The 23,795-nt window shown below is 46.4% G+C and overlaps 1 protein-coding gene across 1 annotated transcript in view; it reads right to left on the minus strand.

The window, feature by feature from the left end:
- CORIN (corin, serine peptidase) overlaps positions 1 to 23,795 on the minus strand; it is a 147,681-nt gene that overhangs the window by 15,300 nt on the left and 108,586 nt on the right. Inside the window, exons 14-17 of the mRNA XM_070757206.1 lie at positions 15,732 to 15,845; positions 13,360 to 13,470; positions 9,059 to 9,188; positions 1,260 to 1,382 (exon numbers count right to left, since the gene is read on the minus strand). Coding sequence (XP_070613307.1) covers positions 1,260 to 1,382; positions 9,059 to 9,188; positions 13,360 to 13,470; positions 15,732 to 15,845 — 478 coding nt within the window. The remainder of the gene's footprint in view (positions 1 to 1,259; positions 1,383 to 9,058; positions 9,189 to 13,359; positions 13,471 to 15,731; positions 15,846 to 23,795) is intronic.

Below are 23,795 nucleotides of genomic sequence, written 5' to 3' on the forward strand. Positions count from 1 at the left end.
AGGATCCCCAGAAGCCAAAAACACCCTCCCAGAGACTGTGTTAGCCAAAAATCATCTCACATGCATTTTGGAGCTGAGCTAGGACAACAGCTTGCATGCCAGCAGATATGACTCCGTGTGCCACCTGTGGCACCCGTGCCATAGTTTCTCCATCACTGTTATATGCAATATCCCAATTCTTGTTGTTAGGAAATCTGAGACCTATCATACGTGCAGGGGTTGAAGGAATAAGTTTGAGGAACAGAATAAAGAGCCAAGAAAACGATTGGAAAAAAAATTAATAGAGAAATGGATAAATGAAATAACAAAGGAGAAGATTAAAAAATCTCCTGAATTTTTCTTATTGGGTATTTCAAATATTAAGTATAAAAAAGAAATTTATTATTTAATAATACACATATTGGTTGCAGCAAGAATTACATTTGCGCAGAAATAGAAAGATAAGGAAATACCAAAGGACGCAGAAGTTTATAAAAAAATTATGGAATGTGCAGAATTAGACATGATGACAAAATGCTTGAATAACAAAGTAGAAACGGAATACTATAAAATATGGAATAAATTATATGAATGGTGGGATTTTAAAAATAATATTACAAGTTAAAGTAACAAGAATTTAGTATTTTTTGGAACCTATAGTTTTGAAATTTTATAAGCTAGAGTTTAATAGTTTAAAAATGTTTATAGTAGAATAAACTTAGATATGCTATTCACTATATTATATTTTTATTAAAAAAAGAAGTAACTCACAGACAAAGTAATTAAATTAACATATAGAGTCAAATCTAATAAATGCTTGATATAAATGTATGCTATTTTTTTATTGATCTGATTATAGTTAGGTTTTTATTTTTTGTAGTAGTTAGACTTCTAAGATAAGCGGAGCAATGGCAGCTCCTTGAATGTTCAATGTTGTATGTCTTTGTTTGTCTTTTTAAGAAAAATTCAATAAAATATTCAAAAAAGAAAAAGAAAAAACTTAATCTGGAGGAGAAATATAATCTGTGAAAGTTTCAGAATTTGATCCTCCCTAGTTCTTATGAATATAAAGAGAAGAAGAGGGAAAATGTATTCAGACTTGGAAGATTCTGTTGCATTAACCTTATAATAAACGTATGGAAGCATTATCATTCATATTTCCCTCCCCACCCCTTGTGTCTCGCTTGAAGGGCTGACTTCGTGCTACCTTTAGACTGCTGGATTCCTTCCAGATATTCTCTCCATCCATAGAGTGTAACACCACGGTAGCTATTTCTTACCCTGCTACTAAAACACCATGAAGGGTGGATCTATTTTTCTTCTCCCATTCAGGGTGTAGAGTCAACCATTTTTTCTGTCGTGGAAGCTCATTCACTGGAACAAGTTCTGTCACAACTGACCCACTGGGGAAAAGAAAAAGTATACATTCAAGATAGTTAAGAATATTAACTATAATAACAATAACAACAACAGAATTGGAAGAGACCTTGGAAGTCTTGTAGTCCAACCCCCTGCTTAAGCAGGAAGCCCTACACCACTTCAGACCAATGGTTTATTTATTTATTTATTATTTAGATTTGTATGCCGCCCCTCTCCGCAGACTCGGGGCGGCTCAAAACAGAATAAAACAATTAATGACAAATCTAAATTATAGTTTAAAATATTTAAAAAAACCCATTTACTAAACAAACATACATACAAACATACCATGCATAAATTGTATATGCCCGGGGGAGATGTCTCAGTTCCCCCATGCCTGACGACAAAGGTGGGTTTTAAGGAGCTTACGAAAGGCAAGGAGAGTAGGGGCAGTTCTAATCTCTGGGGGGAGTTGGTTCCAGAGAGTCGGGCTCTTCCCCTGGGGCCCGCCAACCGACATTGTTTAGTTGACGGGACCCGGAGAAGGCCCACTCTGTGGGACCTAATCGGTCGCTGGGATTCGTGCAGCAGAAGGCGGTCTCGGAGGTATTCTGGTCCAGTGCCATGAAGGGCTTTAAAGGCGGTCTCGGAGGTATTCTGGTCCAGTGCCATGAAGGGCTTTAAAGGTCATAACCAACACTTTGAATTGTGACCGGAAATTGATCGGCAACCAATGCAGACTGCGGAGTGTTGGTGAAACCAGTTATCTAACATCTTCTTAAAAACTTCCATGTTGGAGCATTCACAGTTTCTGGAGGCAAGCTGTTCCACTGGTTAATTGTTCTGTCAGGAAATTTCTCCTTAGTTCCAAGTTGCTTCTCTCCTTGCTTAGTTTCCACCCATTGCTTCTGGTTCTACCCTCAAGTGCTTTGATTGACTCTGTCTTCTTTGTGGCAACCCCTGAGAAATTAGAAGGACCGTTGAACTTACCTGAACGGTCTTCTCGATGCACTGCAAGGAGAGTCCAGGATGGGTAATTCTTCAGTCTGATTGGTAGGGACTGAGTTTAATTTAAATATTAGGCAGGTGCCGCCCCCTTAGCCCTCCAGTCTAAATTAAAACGAAGGAGCAGTAAAGTCCAACACATTTATTGAACCATATGAAAAACCACAACATCATTAAAGAAACGAACCATAAACCTTAACATGGCCCCTGGTCCAGAGCCGGGTGGGTCTGGACTCTCCTTGCAGTGCATCGAGAAGACCGTTCAGGTAAGTTCAACGGTCCTTCTCCAATGCACTTGCAAGGAGAGTCCAGGATGGGATATGCCCAAGAAAAAACTCATAGGGAGGGAGAAGGCTGGACCAGTGGCTCGGCAAAGGAACAAACCTCCTGTAGGACCCTCCTTCCAAAAGCTGCTTCTGATGAAGCATAGGAGTCTATGCGATAGTGTTTTATAAAAGTTGAAGGAGCAGCCCAAGTGGCCGCCCGGCAAATGTCCTCTAAAGACGCCTGTGTCCTCCATGCTGTCGAGGTGGCGGCACTGCGAGTTGAGTGCCCCGTGATCCCATGTGGCACAGGCGAACCTCTAGCTCTGTAAGCTTCCGAGATACAGTCGCGGAGCCAACGGCTGATGGTCTGGGAGGAAACTCTGGACCCCATAGAACGTGATGAAAAGGACACAAACAAGGCCTCTGAAGCTCTAAAGGATTGAGTCCTGCGAATGTAGATTTTAAGGGCTCTCCTCACGTCCAGCTTGTGCCATCTCAACTCTAAGGGGTGAGTTCCATGGGTACAAAAATCCGGCAGCACGATGTCTTGTGCCCTGTGAAAAGTGGTATTCACCTTAGGCAGGAAAGCCGGGTCCAGCCTAAGGACCACTCTGTCCGGATGAAAGCGACATAAATCCGGTCTTGTAGACAAAGCCGAAATCTCTGAGACCCTCCTGGCAGACGTAATGGCTACCAGAAAGGCAGTCTTAAGAGTCAACAGCCGTACAGGAACCTGCCTTAGAGGCTCAAATGGAGGTGCTGTGATGGAGTGAAGTACCAAGGACAGGTCCCATGACGGGAAGCGATGAATGACTGGCGGTTTAAGATTAGCCGCCCCTCTCAGGAAGTCTCTTATCCATGGATGTTTGCTCAAGGGGCGATGACTGTCCGATGCAATGATGCTGGATAACGCAGCCACATGCCGACGAAGAGTATTCGGTGTGAGGCCCCTGTCCAGACCTGCCTGCAGGTATGTCAGTACCATAGGAGGAGAAGCTACCTGAGGCTCAACCTGTCGTAGTGCGCAGAACTTAGAAAAAGCCTCCCAAGTGGCCTGGTAGATCCTCCTAGTAGAAGGCCTACGGGCAGCCTGTATGGTATCAATAACCGTGTCTGGCAGAGCGTGACGCCTCAGCCGTTCCCGCTCAAGCGCCACACGGTCAGCTGCCACCACTGAGGCTCCGGGTGTGACATGGTCCCCTGGAAGAGAGAGATCCGGTGGTCCGGAATCCGCCATGACGGAGCAATTGAGAGTTGCATCAGGTCTGCGAACCAGATCCGACGGGGCCAAAAGGGAGCCAGTAACAGAACCTCCGCTTGTTCCTGCAGTATTTTCCGAATGACCCTGGGGATGATGGAAACCGGTGGAAACGCATATAAAAGACCCGGAGGCCATCTGAGGCGCAGAGCATCCACCCCTTCCGCTCCCGGGGATGGAAATCGGGAGAAGAAGCGGGGAAGCTGGGAGTTGAGACACGTTGCAAACAAATCCATAACCGGCACCCCAAACCTCCTGGAGATCTCCTTGAAGATCCCGGGCTCCAGTTGCCATTCCCCTGGATCTAGTGTCTCCCTGCTGAGCCAGTCTGCACAAACGTTCTCCACCCCGGAGATGTGTTCCGCGGAAAGCGATGCCAGATTGGTCTCTGCCCACCTGAAAAGAGACTCCGACTCCGCCATCAGCCTCCGTGACCTTGTTCCCCCGTCTGTTGATGTGGGAATGCGTGGCTACGTTGTCGGTCATAATCAATACGTGCTGATCCTTCACCAGGTGAGCAAAGCTGTGGAGGGCCAGAGACACTGCCTTTAGTTCCAAGAAGTTTATGTTGACGTTGCAAAGGTCTTGCTGCGACCACAGGCCCTGGGCTATTTGTGAGGCAAGATGTGCTCCCCATCCCCGCAGACTCGCATCGGTCGTCACCGTGAGGAATTCCTTTTCCAGAAAGGAGGAACCTCTGCTCAAGGCCGGAGACACCCACCACCGGAGAGATCTCCGAACCCTGGCGTTGAGAAAAACCCTCCTGCGAGAGTGTCTCGATTTCTGCTTTTGAAAAGGGAGAAGGAACCACTGTAATGGTCGTAGGTGGAACCTTGCCCACGGCAATATGCCAATGCATGACACTAGAGTTCCCAGGAGCTGGGATAGGAATAGCAGACTTGGGTGCTGTTGGAGGCGCAGCTCCCTCACCAGCTTCCTGATGGTAGACTGTCTGTCCCGGGACAGAAACACTTCGCCCAGCTTGGAATCTATCATTGTCCCCAAGTGGGCCAGACGGGTTGTGGGATGCAGGTGACTTTTGTCCCAGTTTATGGAAAAACCATGGTCTTGAAGGGTCTGGACGGTCAAATTTAAGTCTCTGAGAGCTTGATCCGGCGTTCTGGACAAAAGCACGATGTCGTCCAAATACGCCATGAGGCGTACCGACTGACATCTGAGGTGTGCCGTAAGGACATCCAGCAACTTCGTAAACGCCCTTGGGGCCGAGGATAGGCCAAAGGGCATTGCCCGGTACTGGAAATGTGCTCCGGCGATGCAGAATCTGAGAAATTGTCTGTGAGGAGGAAATATCGGGACATGGAGATATGCCTCCTTCAGGTCTATGGAGGACATGAGGTCCCTGTGGCGGATGGCTGCCAGTATTGACCTGAGAGAGTGCATCTTGAACCTCCTGTATTTGACATAGAGGTTCAAGTGCCTCAGGTTCAGAATCAGCCGCACTCCCCCCGACGACTTGGGAATGAGAAAGACCGCCGAGTAGAAGCCCCTGACTTGTTGTGTCAAGGGAACCTCCTCTATAGCTCCAATGTCCAGTAAGTGCTCGACTTCTTTGTATAGGAGTATTCTTCTCTCCCCATCTGATGGCACTCGACACGGGAGAAAACGGTGTGGAGGAGGGCAGAAGAATTCTATCCTCAGGCCCTGGGAAACTGTGGAAACTGCCCAGGGGTCTGAGGACGTCGCCTCCCATGCTGCATGGAACGACATCAGCCTTCCGCCCAGACAGCCGCTGAGCACGGAGTCACTTCGACTTCTTGAAGCCTCTGCTTCCTCCTCTAAAGGGGCGGCGACCTTGATACGATCTATTCCTGTCAGCTTGGAAGGGCCTATCCGCCCGAAAGGACCCCTGGCCAAAGGAGCCCTGATAATACGGCCTCGACGCCTGGGTGCCCATCGAGGAGGGCTCAGACCGAAAGGGCTGCCTCCGTTGGTAGGGAGTGAATCTCCTATCCTGTTTCCTGCTTGACCTAGGCATGACCTTTTTCTTATCTTTATCCTCAATGAGGACATCGTCCAGGACCTCCCCAAACAACTTCTTGCCTTGGAATGGGGCAGATGCCAGGCTCCATTTGGACTTAACGTCCGCCTGCCAGCTCCTGAGCCAAATGAGCCTACATGAGGCCACGGAGGAGGCCATTGCCCGGGAAGCAAATTTGGCGGCGTTGACCGTCGCGTCCGCCGAAAACTCTGTGGCCGCCAGGAGCTTGTTGAGGTCTTGGCGGAGTCTACTATCTTCCGGATTAACCCTGGATTGCAGCTCTTGGATCCAGAGCATCGTGGCCCTGTTGAAGAACGATGCCGCCGAAGCAGCACGAAGAGCCCAGGCTGCCATCTGATGAGTCCTGCGTACCACGTTTTCCGCTCTTTTGTCCTCTGCTCTCAGACCCTCTTGGGACTCCGAGGGCACAAGGGCATTGGACACCAGGCTCGTCACCGGTTTATCCACCACTGGGAACTCCAGCAGGTCCTCCATCGCTTGATCAAATGTATAGAATCTGCGATCCAGGTTAGAAGGCCCCTGGGCGGTGGCTGGGTTCTCCCACGGGCGCTGGATTGTCTCTCTGAACAGGTGGGAAGACGGAATGTGTACCGTCTCCTGCTTGGGGAAGACAAATAGGCTGGCTGGGCCGTCTCCGCCGCCGCTGCCTGGTCTCCCTCACCTGCCTGCTCGATGGTCATCTTGGCTTTATTTAAAAGAACCCTGAAAAGGGACGGTTTAAAGAGTCCAGGCAAACTGGGTGCTTCAGGGGGCTGCTCATCCCCAGAGAGCTCATCCTCCGCCCCACTAAAATCTCCCCTGGATGACCGTTCCTCATCCATTGAACCTTCCATGGAAAAGGTGACAGGGGCGGTCCAGGGGTCTCTAGACCTCATTGGAGGGAGTCCCACTGGAGCTTGCTGCTGCTGATGAGCCCCTACCACCACACCTTGGGTATAAGCCGTGGCAATGAGGTCTTGCAAAGACTGAGGCATACTCTGCCAGGCATCATTGGAGCTGCGCATGCCTGCAGCTGTAGGTGTAAAGGTGGCTGCCTGACCAGACTGGGCAGATGGGAAGGCTGGAAATGCAAACTGTCCTGCAGCACTTTGTCTTTCAGCCCTGGGTGCGGGTGCTGGTAGTCTCACCCTCTCAGGAGACCACTCTCTCTCCGTGGCCGTGCCTACCACCCCTGGCAAGAACATGGGGGAGGCCAGTAAAGGGCTGGGTTGACTGGCAGAAGGAACAGGGCCCATTACCTTCTGTGAAGCCTCTAATTGCTTCTCCAGAGCCCGGATGCGCTTCTCTGCTTCCCTCAGAGAGGCTCCTTGAGAGACCTTACTTTTCTGGGGCTTGTCCTTTGGAGTACAAGGACTTGCCAAGGCCTCCTCCACCAGTTGGACCGCCTGATCTGTCATCCTGACACCAACCGGGAGATTGACAGAGTCGGTATTTAAGCGCTGTCAAGGAAAACACGCCAAGGCTTTCAGCTCTCGAGAGCAGAATGACAGGCCCCTTGCTCTCCTGCGCGTGCGTGTCGCTGGGGCAAATTCTAGCTCCGTTAGCCAGATCCTTGAATGGGGCGATTTAAGCCCCGCCCCGCTGTCAACCGGCTCAAAAAACATGGCCGCCAGCCGGTCGCCATGGCAACTCCTGAAGCTTGGGCGCGAAAACCCTCAGAAGCCGGTCTTCCAGCCAACATGGCCGCCGGGCTGTCAGGCGGTGGGCGGGAAAAGCCTCTCCGTTTCCCACCTCTCCATGGCCAAGGCGCCAGCCTGATTCCAAGCGGGGGCGTGAGGGGGGGGCGCCGTCATCCGAGGCCCGGGGAAGGACCTCTGGCGACCCCTGCCCCTTGGTATATTCGTCACGGGGGAGGGCGGACCCCCCCACGACGTCAACCACCTCCTCTCTTCCGGAGTCTACCTCGGAGGTAGTTTCCCCGGGTGCTCACTCCCGAATCCACACTAACGGCCCTTGTGTGGATTCTCCAAAGGGAAAGGAGGAGCTGCAGTCAACTGGTTTAGACCCACTGGAGGTCTGAAACCAGAGCTGCCTGAGGAGTTAATCCCCAGCTGCACCTGTGGAAAGAATATACAAAAGAAAGGCAAGTTATTAACCATTAAAACAACCAAAACAATAACAAATTTAATCAAATAAATAATTAAGATAAGAACATTAATAAATCTAATGCCTAACTACTCAAACCAATTTCTATTGGAAGAGCCAGAAACTCTAAGTCCCTTTACTGCGACTGAGTTTTTTAGACTGGAGGGCTAAGGGGGCGGCACCTGCCTAATATTTAAATTAAACTCAGTCCCTACCAATCAGACTGAAGAATTACCCATCCTGGACTCTCCTTGCAAGTGCATTGGAGAACACTGCTATCACGTCCTTTTTATTAAAATGGACATACCCAGTTTCTGCATCCGTTCTTCATATGTTTTTGCCTCCAGTCCCCTAATCGTCTTTGCTGCTCTTCTCTGCCCTCTTTCTAGAGTCTCAACATCCTTTTTACATTATGGCGACCAAAACTGAATGCAGTATTCCAAGTGTGGCATTACCAAAGCATTATAAAGTGGCATTAGCACTGTTTGTGTGAATGTCTGCTTTAATAATGGTTTTTTAAAAATGTTTTTAAATTATTAGATTTGTCTTGAATTGTTTTATTGTTGTTGTGAGCCGCCCGGAGTCTACGGAGAGGGGCGGTATACAAATCTAATAATAATAAAATAAAATAAAATAAAATAATAAAATAAATAAAATAAAATAATAAATAAAATTAACACTGAATGCTAAATTGATAAAATGGGAATCCTGACTGACGGCGGAAGATGCTGACTCTGTAAACCCTTGAGAGAGGGCAATAAAGCACAGTGAAGCGGTACATAAGTCTAAGCACTATTGCTATGTACTGTAACTAAGAGAAAAATATGTTCTCCCCCCCCAGAAAATAAGCTACGGTATTGATTGACTAGGGTACTGATTATCAGTACCCTAGTCATTCAATATTCTAGTCAAAGGTAATATGCAGTAACAAATATCAAAACATTCGAGTTGCATTAAATTAACAAAAATGTAGAAAACTAAATGATCCCATATCTTAAGAAAACATCACAGATTCAAAGACTTGTCCCCAATTTATAGTCACATTCAAGGCTATGATTTATCAATATTACAAACTACTGACCTTACCCGAAACCCATCTGTTTGCAGGCCAAGTGGCTTAAATTGTCTTCCCAGTCATCAGCGCATACATAATAATTGGCAGCTGACCTATTTACAGTCAGGAACATCAAAGAGCTGCTGTTTTTATATAGGGACACTGTGTAAAGAAAAACAAAGGGAAATTTAACTTTAATACATCCAGGCAGAAGAGAATTGATTTCTCACGACGTGGAAGATTTGCAAATTAATATGTGATCACTAACAAATACTCTGAGTGAATACATATAATTTTATCATGCAGGTTAATATACCAATTGCAAACAGATAACCAAAATACAAATTGGTAACTTGCAATCATTCATTTGAATGTCTGAAGTTACAATGGCCCTAAAAAAATGATTTATGATCGTACACACACTGGTAGACTTTAGGAGAAACCTTTCCATCCTTCCACCTCTCACAATACTAGACAACACAGTATCAACACTAGAGACCTTCAAATTTCTAAGTTCTATCAAATCTTAAGACATAAAATGGTCAGCTAACATCAAAAACATCATCAAAAAAACACAACAAAGAATGTTCTTTCTGCACCAACTCAGGAAGCTCAAACTGCCCTAGGAGTTGCTGATACAGTTCTTCAGAGGAATCATTGAGTCTGTCATTTGCACCTCTATAACTGTCTGGTTTGGTTCTGCAACCCAGCAAGACCTACACAGACTTCAGAGGAGAATCAGAACCGCAGAAAAAACAATTGCTGCCAATCTGCCTTCCATTGAGGACCTGTATACTGCCCGAGTCAAAAAGAGGGCGGGGAAAATATTTACTGACCCCTCACATCCTGGACACAAATTGTTTCAACTCCTATCCTCAAAACGTCGCTATAGAGCACTGCACACCAAGACAACTGGGCACAAGAACAGTTTTTCCCCAAACGCCATCACTCTGCTAAACAAATAATTCCCTCAATACTGTCAAACTACAGTAGTCCCTCGCTATACCGCGCTTCACCTACTGCGGCTTCACTTCATCGCGGGTTTCTGAGGAAGTCGATCGGCAGATTTAAACAGCCCGCCAAACTCGATCGGCAGGTTTTTCAAAAAAAATAAAAAATCTAAAATTGTAAATACTGTATTTAAATACTGTATCTAAAATAAATACTGTGTGGGAAGGGTTTATAAACACTTAAAACAATGAAAACTTACCAAACTATTACAATATAAATACTTAAATTAGTACTATCAGTCGATAAATTCCCCATCGCGGATTTCACCTATCGCGGCCAGGTCTGGAACGTAACACCAGCGATAGGTGAGGGACTACTGTATTTACTAAGTCTGCACTTCTATTTCTACTAGTTTTTTCTCATCATTCCTATCATCCTTTTCCTCCCACTTAGGACTGTATGACTGTAATTTGTTGCTTGTATCCTAAGATTTTTATTAATATTGATTGTTTCTTCATTGCTTATTTGACCCCTATGACAATCATTAAGTGTTGTACTGTACCACATGATTCTTGACAAATGTATCTTTTTTTTAATGTACACTGCAATCTATCTATCTATCTATCTATCTATCTATCTATCTATCTATCTATCTATCTATCTATCACTAAACTTTCGACACCTTGAAAAAAATAGCTGCAAAATTGAAAAGCTTGAACAATTTACAGAACAGATTAGCTGGAACATAGCAATAGCACTTAGGCTTACATATCGCTTCACATTACTTTGTAGCCCTCTCTAAGCAGGTTTACAGAGTCAGCATATTTCCCTTAACAATCTGGGTCCTCATTTTACCCACCTCCAAAGGATGGAAGCAGTGGTGAAATCCCTACCAGTTCTATGGCCGTGGCTTGGTCATGTGACTGGATCAGCACGGCCAACTGGATTGGTCTCAACCTTAGGATATTTCTTAGTACAACTCACAATAAAATAGCATAATAAAATAGCACTGTTCCAATATTTAAAATAGAATAACAGAGTTGGAAAGGACCTTGGAGGTCTTCTAGTCCAACCCCTTGCTTAGGCAGTAAACCCTACACTTGACAAATGGTTGTCTAATCTCTTCTTAAAATCTTCCAGTGTTAAAGCATTCACAAGTCACAATCTTCCACTGATTAATTGTCCTGTCAGGAAATTTGAGGGGCTCCTACAAAAATGAGGGAATCAATCTCCAAAACACCAAAAGGCAAAACAAGAAACAATGGGTGAACATTAACCAAAGAGAGAAGCAGCCTAGGACTAAGGAGAAATTTCCTAAGGGTGAGACCAATTAACAATGGAATACCTTGCCATCACTAGAGGCTTTCAAAAAGAGTGAGGAAAGTACACCCCAAAAGGACAGTGCCAGGAACCACTAAAACAATGCAGAAAACTTAAAGCAGCCATTCCTCTTTTTTAAAAAAGCAAATGAGCCGGGGTGGTGCAGCAGATAGAGTGCTGTACTGCAGCCACTGAAGCTGGCTGTAGATCTGAAGGTCAGCGGTTCAAATCTCATCACCGGCTCAAGGTTGACTCAGCCTTCCATCCTTTCGAGGTGGGTAAAATGAGGATCCGGATTGTGGGGGCAATAGCCTAGCTCTGTTAAAAAAGTGCTATTGCTAACATGTTGTAAGCCGCCCTGAGTCTAAGGAGAAGGGCGGCATAAAAATTGAATGAATGAATAAATAAATAAATGCAGCAGCTGAGAGGGAAACTAAGGCCCTCCTTGGATAAAATTAAATGGAATGAAGTGTGATACTGGAAGAAGGGCTTGTCCTGTATCAGTGGATCTGGAAAGGTTCTCCTTGTTGTGACTGTGGTGCTAATACGCAAACTATTAAATATATTGCGCAAAACTGCCCACGACAGCATGCATTCTCTGATTCCTTAGAATTGCTGCATGAAACAACGACTCCAGAGGTGATTCCTTGGATAGTTGAATTGGACATCTAGCTATGAGGCCGCTGCTGTAGAAGTTTTGTATGTAATTATGTGGATTGGGTGCAGATGTTTACATTTAGTATATCATGAGAACATGCATATCACGTTCTCATGATATACTAAACAAATATGCATATTCTTATATATTCTATTTTTTGCATTTACCTCTGTTGTGAGCCGCCCTGAGTCTGCGGACAAACGGGGCATAAAATCATAAATAAATAAATAAAATCATGCAATGTTTTTTCCTAAAGCAGGGATGGCCAAATTTCTTAGGGTAGAGGCCAGGCCTTTCAGTCCAATTACACAAAGCAGAAAGGTTACACCATGATATTTTTTGCCAATCAAGTGTTTTTCTGGGCAAATCCGCATTCCACACCCCACCCAAAAAAACCCACCACTTTCCCCAAAACTGTGCCAGCAAAATGTGACAATTGGCCTGGATTTCCGATAATTTAGAAGTGCTTTCAGGAAGGCTTCCATAGAATTTATTCATAGGTGGTATTCAGCTGGTTCTAGCCGGTTAAGGCAAATTGGCATCTATGGGAGGACCTACCTATCCACCTGGAGGTAATGAATAATGAATAAATGAACATTTATTGATGTTTTTGAGGCTCTGTGTGTGCACTCACATTTGCGAACTGGCAGGGACACAATACTAGGATGAGGGGGCACTCCCTAAAGCTCATAGATAAGAAAGTGAGGACAAATAAAGGGAAATATTTCTTCACCAAGAGGGTCGTTGGTTTATGGAATTCACTTCCAGAAGAGATTATGACAGCTGTCAGCCTGGATAGCTTCAAGGCAGGATTAGACAGATTCATGGATGCCAAGTATATCAGTGGTTATTGAAATGGATGTCCACGTGCCGCCTCTATGTTGGTTGAGGCAGGCAGGAGGGTATAATTTGTTGGGAGTCAAAGGAAAGGGAGGGTTTTGCCTTCTCTTTCTGCTCATGATCCCCATGTACAATTGGTGGGCCACTCTGTGACCCAGAATGCTGGACTTGATGGACTTTGGCCCAATTCAGCATGGCCCTTCTTACGTTCTTATGTTCTTAAGTGAATACCATCATCGGATTGCTTGGTCTAATTTTATTCCCAAATGTTTGAAAGAATAAATATAACACCATTAAAAATTTGAATTTCAGAGGCAAAATCCCAGGACGCCAAGCACATAAATGGATTCTGATGAAGCTACTCAGTCTAGAGTCATGTTTGCCAATTTTAGTTTTCTTTTAATTAAAGCAGAAAGAAACAACAGCCAACCAGCCAGATTACTATCTTTGATTGTCAGAGGATCATTTACTTTAAACGTGGTTGATCTGTTTTCCATAAGTTTGTTTCTCCTCAGCAATCCTCATGTGAGCCTCTTAATTATGGTACAAATCTTAAAAACTTACCACAGCTCCATTCATCTGATTTGTCGCCACAATCTGCTCGCCCATCACACCACCACTCGCGGGGGACGCAGTCATGATTTGCACATGGAATTTCATTCTTCTTGCAAAACGCTGCCATGAATAATGTACATTGGGAGAAACCTGTCTTTAGAAGCGTAACATTTTAAATCTTCTAGAACAGCGGTCCCCAACCTTTCTAGTGCCAGGGACAAGTTTTGTGGAAGACAATTTTTCTACGCACCAGGGGATAGTTTTGGTTTCACTTGCTCACCCCCATACGCCTCCAGTTGTGCGACCCAATTCCTAACAGGTTATGGATCGGAACCCATCTGAAGCCCCAGAGATTGGGAACCTCTGCTCCAGGAAATGCTAAACCTTTTTTGAAGCGGGAATACAGTTGTGCCTGTGTACAATCATAACATATTTGCTCATTCCTAACCAAGAATAAATTTTTTTGAAAGTCTGGAACTTATTAATCGATAATATTTTTGCAAACTCAACATTACTGCTAACTGCACTATGAATACACCTTCGGTGCTGAAAAACATATTGATTTTTCATTTCCAGGACTTTGGAAAACAGCAGATTGCACACAAAGTACTTTAAAAGCAGTTCAACTTTAGATGTCACACGAACAATGCAAATACTTGGAAAAAGGCTGAGTTGCTTTGATAAGCAACTATGAGAGTTATGCTATGTTTACACAAGGTCCATACTTGTTTTTCCAAATTAGTTTGGAAAAATACACTACTTTAACAGCCAGCCTCACATGTCTCAAGAAATCAGATTAACTACTTAATGCAATTTTATCGTGAATCATCAGGATTCAAGAAAGTAAAAAAAAATAACATTTCATTACTGCATAAAGAAATGAAACGTTTCAGGGGGAAAAAATGCATTTAAACCCTGAACATTCTGTATTATGGAAATTTATCGACCCTTGAAGCCTCTATAGAACCAAAATCTCTTAAGAGTTGTAATGAACAAAGTTTTTTCAATCACCAGTTGTTATCAATATGCAAAGTGCTTACAGAGAGCCACACACTGTGACAATGGAATAAAATCAGCACCCAGCAGTGGTGTTGATTGCCTTCTAGGCTTTGTCAAAGAATTAATTAAATAAAGCACAATTAAAACAAACCTTTGAACCATTAATACTTGACGTAAAATATAAAACTAAAGGGAAGAAATAAAATGCAGACCCGAAATAAAACAAAAGTAGAAGAAATTCAGCTTTCTTCCTGAATAAACCCCAAGAAATGTAAATTCTAAGAGCTTCACCAGTGGTGGAAATGTTTGCATGTATCTCCATAGCTTTCCTACTTTTCACCCTTGCTCAGAAAAATCAGATGCAAAAATCTAAATAAGGGCCGTCGGCCTCTTACCGAGCGGGGAAGAAGGCCGCCATTTTGTGGGCGGAGCCTGTAGCCCTGTGTCATTGATGGGGGCCGCAGTGATGTCATTGCGGTGCGCGGGGCACCAATTGGTTGAGGAGCGGCCGGGGAGGCACCCTATATAAGGGGCCTGCTCGTGGTGCCACTCCCCTCACAAATGGGTGCAAGTAACAACTGTGTGATCTCCTTTAGGGGCACCTCTAGTGAGGTGAGGGATGACCTCCTTCTCGTACTACAGGGCTCGACCGGCTTGGGTATGTGAAGGGGGCCGCACCTGGGGCTCGCTGGCTGGGGCTTCCCAGAGACCAGGGGCGAGCCATCCCACACGCCAGGGGGGCATGGCACGGGGTAGGGGGCAGGTGTAAGGATACCACTCCCCTACGCCCAGGCAAGGAGCTTTCGCCCGAGAGTTGCTCAGAAAAGGTTTGTGATAGTTGACTCCGCCCCCGTTTTGATTTATTCACCCCTGCAGGTCACGTGACTTAAATGGTTAATTAATTAATTAATAATAAATTAATAAAGTGACCCCATTATACCCAAACTTTCTGTGTCCGAGTGTTACTCCGCCTTCGCCGCAATGCATTTTGGTCGGTTATAAAATAGGTAAGGGCATAATTTAATTTGCTCTCTCCTTTCTGTGGCTGTTGAATAGACAAAGCATGCAAACTTCATAAAGAATGACAAGAACAGGAAGCTTATCAAAAATAATTGATATTCAGACAAAAGCACAAGACGAAAGGGCATCTCAGGATAGAGGGAAAAGAGAAGGAGGCGGATAGCAAGAGGAGAGAGAAAAGGTGACAAAAGAAAAATGTAGTTATTAAAAAAATAAGCTAGAAATTAATAAAGGCAAAGGCGGAAGATTGCTCAGTATCAAAGGGGAAATGAAATGAGCAAAATTAAAAGCATCTAAATTAGAAAGGACACACAGTGTCCTTGAGTCTCTTTGAAGAATGCAACAGAATTTGAAATACTTACAGCAATTTTTTTCATCCACATTGTCAAGGCAGTCTGGAAAACCATCGCATATCATTGCATGATGAATACACAGTTTGTTGGTTGGGCATTCCCAAAGACCTCTTTCTTTGCAACCTGGACATAAGAAAGCAATCTGACAAATCATTCATTCTTATTGAACTGGCTATAGCAGGTGATAAGCTCTTCAAATAGAAATTTATTTATTTATTAGATTTGTATGCCGCCCCTCTCCGAAGACTCGGGGTGGCTAACAACAATAAAGAAGACAATGTAAGAAATCTAATATTAAAAAATAATCTAAAAAACCCCAATTTAAGAGACCAATCATACAAACAAGCATACCATGTATAAATTCTATAAGCCTAGGGGGAAGAGAAAAATTTCAATTCCCCCATACCTGGCGGCAGAGGTGGGTTTTAAGGAGCTTACGAAAGGCAAGGAGGGTGGGGGCAACTCTGATATCTGGGGGGAGCTGGTTCCAGAAGGTCGGGGCCGCCACAGAGAAGGCTCTTCTCCTGGGTCCCGCCAAATGACATTGTTTAGTCGAAGGGACCCGGAGAAGGCCAACTCTGTGGGACCTAACTGGTCGCTGGGTTTCGTGCGGCAGAAGGCGGTCCCGGAGATATTCTGGTCCGATGCCATGAAATTGATCGGCAGCCAATGCAGACTGCGGAGTGTTGGTGTAACACTCTTTGTGGGACTTTAACTTTATTATCTTGCCTTGAGTTTGGCTCTGCTGATTCTGAGGGAGAGCCTGCCACTCACAATTTGAAGCAATCTGTCACATGATGAGTCCTAACTGTCACTGGTCGAACTGTCACCAGGGTGAATGACCACGTCTGAGGACTGAGTTATAACTGGGATGCCAGTAAATGCAGAGCATTTAAATTACAATGAATGGACTCAGTCCTCATCTGATTGTACGAGGTCAACCCATCCTGGATCATAGTTCCACCCACTATGGAGAATGTGTGTTTGACTTGATATCCAAAGATGAGACACAGAGGACATTAGAATAATCCTTCATGGATATGCAAATTGTTGCCTATTCTATAGCTATGTTAACTTCTGGCTGAAAGTTCTAGAACCCAGCGTATCAAGTAATTTCTTCACCAGAAAAAAGACAGGCATGCATTGTAGTTCCTCCTTATATTAGTCAAGTCTCTCTGATTCAACCTTTACTTCCCAACTTGGTAGACCAAGTCAATTTGGACAGAGGTTTGGGTGAGAGGACATTTTAGACAAATTTGTCGGTCTAAATTCAGCCCTATCTTGTAGTTTCAAGATTGTTTCTTAAAAAGCAATTCTAAAAAAACCTTGAAACTTCAAGATAGGGCTGTGTTTAGACAAACAAATTTTGTCTAAATTCGTTTGGACAGCTTTATTTATTTATAGTATTTATAATATTTTTTAAAAAATCATTGATTTGCTTCGGTTGAATGTTGGTATGGGATTCGATCCAGAATTAAATTATATTTAGAACAAAACCCATGAAGTCAGTAAGATTGAAAATAAAACTGAATAAATTCAGATTCAACCTATAACAGATGTTAAACTGCATCGATAAATATGATATATATTGCCTGAAACTTTAAAATTAAGCCTTTAAAATATCTATAATATATAATCCATTCACATTTCAGATTCTGACAAGCCAAATACTTTTTGGGTTGCTCCCCATTTTCACCCCACCCACCCCAATAATAGCCACATATTATTTGCAGGACTTCTAGGTATAATCTAACAAATACTTTTCCAATATGTTAATGGGAAAACTGTGCTAATTTTTTTCCTGTTAAAATGGATAGGTTAAAATGTTTCTGTGCCAATAAACATTTTGAAATCAGAACGTTAAAAGAAAAAGAAAGCATAGATCTATTTAAAAACTCAGGCTATAAGTAAGATTGTAACAAGGTATGCATTAAAATGGAGAAATATCTGTTGACATTGATATCCTGAGACAGAACAGTATTCAATAGACATAACCTGTCTTCTCCAATTGTTTTTAATCGGTCAAGCTAGTCTTATAATAAATCCAGTATGAACCTTTGCATAGCTATGTTAGTCATTCAATATTAAATCCTTATTTTATCATGTGAAAGAAATTAAGGCACAAGGCAGATCTATGAAATATTTATTTTTTATCAGATTGTATGCCTTTTTCCTTAAAGCAAGCCCATTTCAGCACTCAGATGAAAGAATGTCCCCTGTTAAAGCAGTTCATTCGTTAAGTTTTTAAATAGGATTTTAACAATGCCTATTGATTTCACTTCCCCATAAACTTCTCGACAGGAGTTGAAAAACTTAAAAACAGATTCATTCAAAAGTAAGAGTTTCATTTTTATGCAGGGGGTCCAGGAGGAAAGCATTTTGAAATAACCTGATATTTCCCTGACATTTCACAAACTTGTTAAGCCGTGGTCGTAGATAACGCCATACCAAAGAACCGTTGAACTTACCTGAACGGTCTTCTCGATGCTCTGGAAGGAGAGTCCAGCATGGGTTTAGCTCTAGTCTTATTGGTAGGACTGAGTTTTAAATTAACATAAATACATAATAATTAGATACCGCCCCCTTGCTGCCCCTAGGAGTCAGTTTTAAAAAACGAAGGTAAGAAGAATAACAATTTATTGAACATTATAAATCAGAACAAGTAATTGAACCGGAACAAAAACTCCCCATGGTTCCAGGTAGGGTATGGACTCTCCTTCCAGAGCATCGAGAAGACCGTTCAGGTAAGTTCAACGGTTCTTCTCCCATGCTTCTGGAAGGAGAGTCCAGCATGGGATATACCCAAGTTCAGTGCTCAAGGGTGGGAGTCTGTTGAACCATGGATTGCGTGTCCTCGCACACCTTCTGAAGCACCCGTCTGCCAAACGCCGCCTCCGCCGAAGCAAAGGTATCTAATTTGTAGTGGCGAATAAAGGTCGTGGGCGTAGTCCATGTTGCAGCCCTGCAGATATCCTCAATGGGCGCCTGTGTCGCCCAAGCCGCAGATGACGCCGCACTCCTTGTCGAGTGTGCCTGTATTCCAGTAGGTGGGCTGGTCGAACTCGCCCGGTAAGCCTCGACTATGCATAGTCTCACCCATTGACTAACGGTGTTGGGAGAAACCTTGAGACCCAGTCTAAGGGAACTAAAAAACACAAACAAGGCCTCAGTCTTACGTATCGCCTTCGTACGTCTGATGTACAGTTTCAAGGCTCTGCGGACGTCCACCTTGTGCCACTTAAGTGCTAAAGGATGATTGCCCTTGGCACAGAAATCCGGCAATATCAATTCCTGAGCCCTGTGGAAGTGAGTATTAACTTTGGGAACAAATGTAGGGTCTAACCTTAATACCACCCTGTCCGGATAAAAGGTACACAAATCCGGTCTAACCGACAGGGCAGACAATTCGGACACCCGCCGGGCCGAGGTAACCGCTACCAAGAAAATTGTCTTCAGAGAGAGGAATCGTAACGACACTGTCCTCAAGGGTTCAAAGGGAGGTCCTGTGAGGGCCTGGAGGACCAAGGTCAAATCCCATGTGGGAAAACGCCGAACCGGAGGAGGGTGTGTATTTGCAGCCCCCCTTAAGAAGTCTTTTATCCATGGATGATGGGCCAAGGGGCCCCCATCTTCCCTTCTAATAATAGTCGCCAACGCCGCCACATGTCGTCTCAACGTGTTTGGCGCTAGGCCCTTGTCCAAACCTGTCTGTAAGAATTCCAGAACCGAAAGGACGGAGGAATCTTGAGGTTGCAAATGTCTGGCGGAGCAGAATGATGTGAAAGCGGCCCATGTCGCCTGATAAATTCGCGTCGTAGAAGGACGTCTAGCAGCCTGAATAGTGGTAATCACGTTGTCCGGAAGTTGACAACTCCTTAAACTGTTCCCCTCAAGTGCCAAGCGGTTAGATGGAGCCATTGTGGGTCCGGATGGGGCACAAACCCTTGGCTGAGGGAAATCTGGTCGTCCGGAATCCTCCACGGTGGGGAGACAGAGAGCCCCATGAGGTCCGCGAACCAAGGCCGTCGCGGCCAATGCGGTGCCAACAAGATTATGTCTGCCCTCTCCACGAGAACCTTCCCTATCACCTTTGGGAGAAGCGGAAGGGGGGGAAAGGCATAGAGTAGTGTCTTTGGCCACGGAAGGTGAAGTGCATTGACTCCCTCGGCTCCCGGTGATGCAAACCGGGAGTAGAACCTTGGGAGCTGGGTGTTTTGGTATGTGGCAAACAGATCCACCGCTGGTTCCCCAAAGCGATGGACAATTTCTTGAAAAAGAAGGGGATCGAGTCTCCACTCCGCCGGATCCAGTTCCTGACGGCTGAGCCAATCCGCCTGCTGGTTGTCCTCTCCCGCTATGTGCTCCGCACGTAGAGAGGCAAGGTGAATTTCCGCCCAGTCGAAAAGCAGGACAGTTTCTGTCATGAGTCTGAGTGACCGCGTCCCGCCCTGGTGATTTAAATGTGCCCTGGTGGCCACATTGTCCGTGCGGACGAGAACATGATGTCCCTCCAGCAGGGGTAAAAAGGCCTGGAGTGCCAAACGGACAGCCCGTAACTCCAGGAAATTGATATTGACAGGTCGTAGGTCCTGGGGTGTCCAGAACCCTTGTGTCACCTGGGAGTTGACATGGGCGCCCCATCCCAGGAGGCTGGCATCTGTGGTAAGAATGGTATATGACAGGTGTCCGAAGAGGGAGCCCTGACGCAGCGCCGAGGACCTCCACCATTTCAGAGAGGATCGTAGCTCCTGCCCCACGGAGATCAGCCGGTGTGTATGGCTTAGGCGCCGTCGCTGGTAAGGGAGTAGGGTCCACTGAAGCATGCGGTAGTGGTAACGGGCCCAAGGAACAATGTCCACGCACGACACCAGTGTCCCCAGCACTTTGGACAGTAGGGACAATGGGGCTTTCCGGTGCCGTTGAAGCCTGTTCACCAGTGCGCACACGTTTAGTTGTCTCTCTGTGGAGAGATACACCTTGCTGGAAACTGTGTCCACCACTGCACCCAGATGGGTGAGTCTGGTCGCCAGCACCAAATGACTCTTCGGCACATTGACCGTGAAGCCATGGTGTTGTAGTAAGGTCAACGTGGTCTGCAACTCCCGATACGCTGTTCTCCGGTCGCCGGACAGAAGGAGAATATCGTCCAAATATGCAAGGATCCGGATGGACTGGGATCGTAGCTTTGCCATCAGCGCATCCAAGAGCTTCGTGAAGGTGCGCGGGGCCGATGAAAGGCCGAATGGCATTGCCCTGTATTGGTAGTGCGCGTTGTGCAGGCAAAATCGAAGAAATTGACGATGCGACGGATGTATAGGGACGTGTAGATAGGCCTCCTTCAGATCGACCGAAGTAAGGAAGTCCCCAGGCCGAATGGCGGCCAGGATGGAACGGAGGGAGGCCATCTTGAACCTTCGGTAGACAACGTATTGGTTCAGACGTTTGAGGTTCAAGATGAGCCTGCAACCCCCTGATGATTTGGGTACGAGGAACACCCGTGAATAAAAACCCCGTACCCACCTGGCTGCACGGCACCGGCTCGATTGCCTGAATATCCAAGAGATGCAAAATCTCTTGTTCCAAGAGAGTCTTTCTTGTGGGGTCCCTGGGTACAGGACAAGCCACAAATTGGTGAGGAGGATTTTGCAGAAATTCGAGGCGTAGTCCCCGAGATACGGTTGCCAGCACCCAGGAATCGGTGGTAACTGCCTGCCAGGTTCCGCTGAAACGCTGTAGCCTGCCTCCCAAAGGGACGTCCTGTAGGCAGTCACTTTGAACACCGAAAATTGCGCTGCTGGGATCCTCGGAAAGGACGTCTGGTTTGGTGGAAGCCTCTAGACCGGTCCTGGAAGTAGGAACGGTCACTTCTATAAGGTGTGGAAAAGGTACCTTGGGTATAAGGCCGGGCCGGTTGCGTTGTGGGTGGAGTCTGGTCCCACCGAAAGGACTGGCGACGAGAATACGGTCCAGTCCTTCGGTCCTGGCGCCGGTACGATCTAGGGAGGACCTTCCTCTTATCCTTATCCTCCACCAGGACGGGCTCGAGAGACTCCCCAAACAGTTTAGAGCCCTCAAAGGGGGCGGAGGACAATGCCCACTTCGATTTGGCATCCACCTGCCAGTTTCTCAGCCACAGAAGGCGTCGAGATGATATGGTGGACGCCATAGCCCTGGAGGCGAATTTAGCGGCATGCAAAGTGGCGTCCGTTGAAAATTCTGCCGTCGCCAGAAGTTTATTTAAGTCTTGTCTCAATCGGGTGTCCTCGGGCCCCAGCCGTGCCTGGACCTCCTGAATCCACATAATGGATGCCCGACTGAAAAAGGAGGCAGTATATGCAGCTCGAAGAGCCCAAGCAGCCATCTGATGTGTCTTCTTCAAGAGCGTCTCCGCCCTACGCTCGTCAGGCTTGAGACTATCCGCATTGTCTGAGGGCACAACCGCCGTGGAGACTAAGGTGGCCACTGGCTTGTCCACGGGGGGGAACAGCAACAGATTTTCCATGGCATCATCGAACGTATAAAATCTGCGCTCCAAGTTCGAAGGGCCTTGTGCCGCAGCCGGATGTTGCCATGGGCGCTTGACATTCTGAAGAAAAATCTCCAGCGCCGGCACCTTGTCTGATTCCTTGACGGGCTCCTTGCACAAAGTGGCCGATGTGCGCCGGCCATCCCCTGATTCCACTGGGGCCACTGCTCCCGGCACGTCCAGGGCCTGCTTAGCTTTGTGCAATAGCACCCGGAATAAGGAGGGCTTGAACAGACCTGCCATTGCCGGCTGCTCGGGAAGGGTAAACTCGTCATCCGACAGATCCATCCCGTGGTCGCTGTCCTGCTCAAAATTGGAATGGTCATCTGCCATGGAATCCAACCCAGTAGGGGGCGGTGGGGCTGACCAGGGATCTCTGAGTTGAGTGGCTTGCAAAGGGAAGGTATGAGCGCGCTGGGTAGCTGCTGCTATGCCTTGTGAGTAGGCATTGGCTACCATGTCTTGAATAGCAGGTGAGAAAGCCTGCCAAGCATCTGATTGTTCTCTCAGCCCAGCTGCCGTGGGTGTAAAAGTAGCAGAGGGACCGTAAGCTGTCTGCATTCCAATCTGAGGCATGGCCTGACTATGAGAGGATGATGGCCGGTCAGATCTGACATTAGGTGAAGGCAAAGGCGGAGGACACTGGGAAGCCTGCCTGTCAGGTGACCAGTCTCTATCAGTTGCAGTCCCTTGAAATCCCAAGGCCATGCTGGGTGAAAGGGAAGGTGGAGGGAGAGGCTGGAATGGTTGTATAATCAGTCCCCCTTGAGTGGGGGGGGACAAGGCCGCTTCCAAGCGCTGTTCAAGGGCCTTAATTTTCCTCTCAGCTTCACGAAGCGAGGAAGCTGACTGAGAAGACTTGCTCTTAGGTTTGCCAGAAGATTTCTCTTTGGCTTTTACAACAACCTTGCTTGGCTGGGCCTGTTCTTCCTCCCTAGCAACCTCGATTTTATCAGCCATCATAAGATAGGGGCAGCGTACTTACAATTACGATCCCAATCAATTAGAAACACACAGAGCACAGAGAAGCTCACTCGCAAGTGAGACTATGTGTGCAAACTGCCAGCTAGCCAGAATTCCATTGGCAGCCCTGCCTCGGTGTCAGCCTCAGCGACAGTATCGAGGCAGAATAGGAGCCCTGCGACAGCTTGGCAGCCTGCCAGCTTCGCGCCAATTTGATCGCCGAGGCCAATAATTTTTGCGCTTTCGGGGGCTCCAAAATGGCGGGCGCGACGATTTCCTAGCCTCAGGAGGCAAGGCAGGCACCAACAGGGACACTGAGAGACCTCTCTCTCCTTCAACGTTGCTGTCTCCTTGACAGGCGTCCTGGAACGGCTTGAAAACGCCGCCGCGATCCCCTCATTGTTTTCGGAGCGATCAGCTGTTAAGCGGCTCGTAATTAGCCGCGGCGGCGGCGTTAACCTCTTGCCGCCCCCGTCAATGGGGGAGGGCGGACCTCCCCCACCTGGGGTGTTTGGGCTAAGTCTGGCCTCGGAGGTCAGTGACTTGGAGCCCCGTTGCTCCTTCTCAGGGCAGTACCCGCGGGG

The sequence above is a fragment of the Erythrolamprus reginae genome, chromosome 7 (genome assembly GCF_031021105.1).
Source record: "Erythrolamprus reginae isolate rEryReg1 chromosome 7, rEryReg1.hap1, whole genome shotgun sequence".
In the NCBI taxonomy this organism is placed as follows: domain Eukaryota; kingdom Metazoa; phylum Chordata; class Lepidosauria; order Squamata; family Dipsadidae; genus Erythrolamprus; species Erythrolamprus reginae.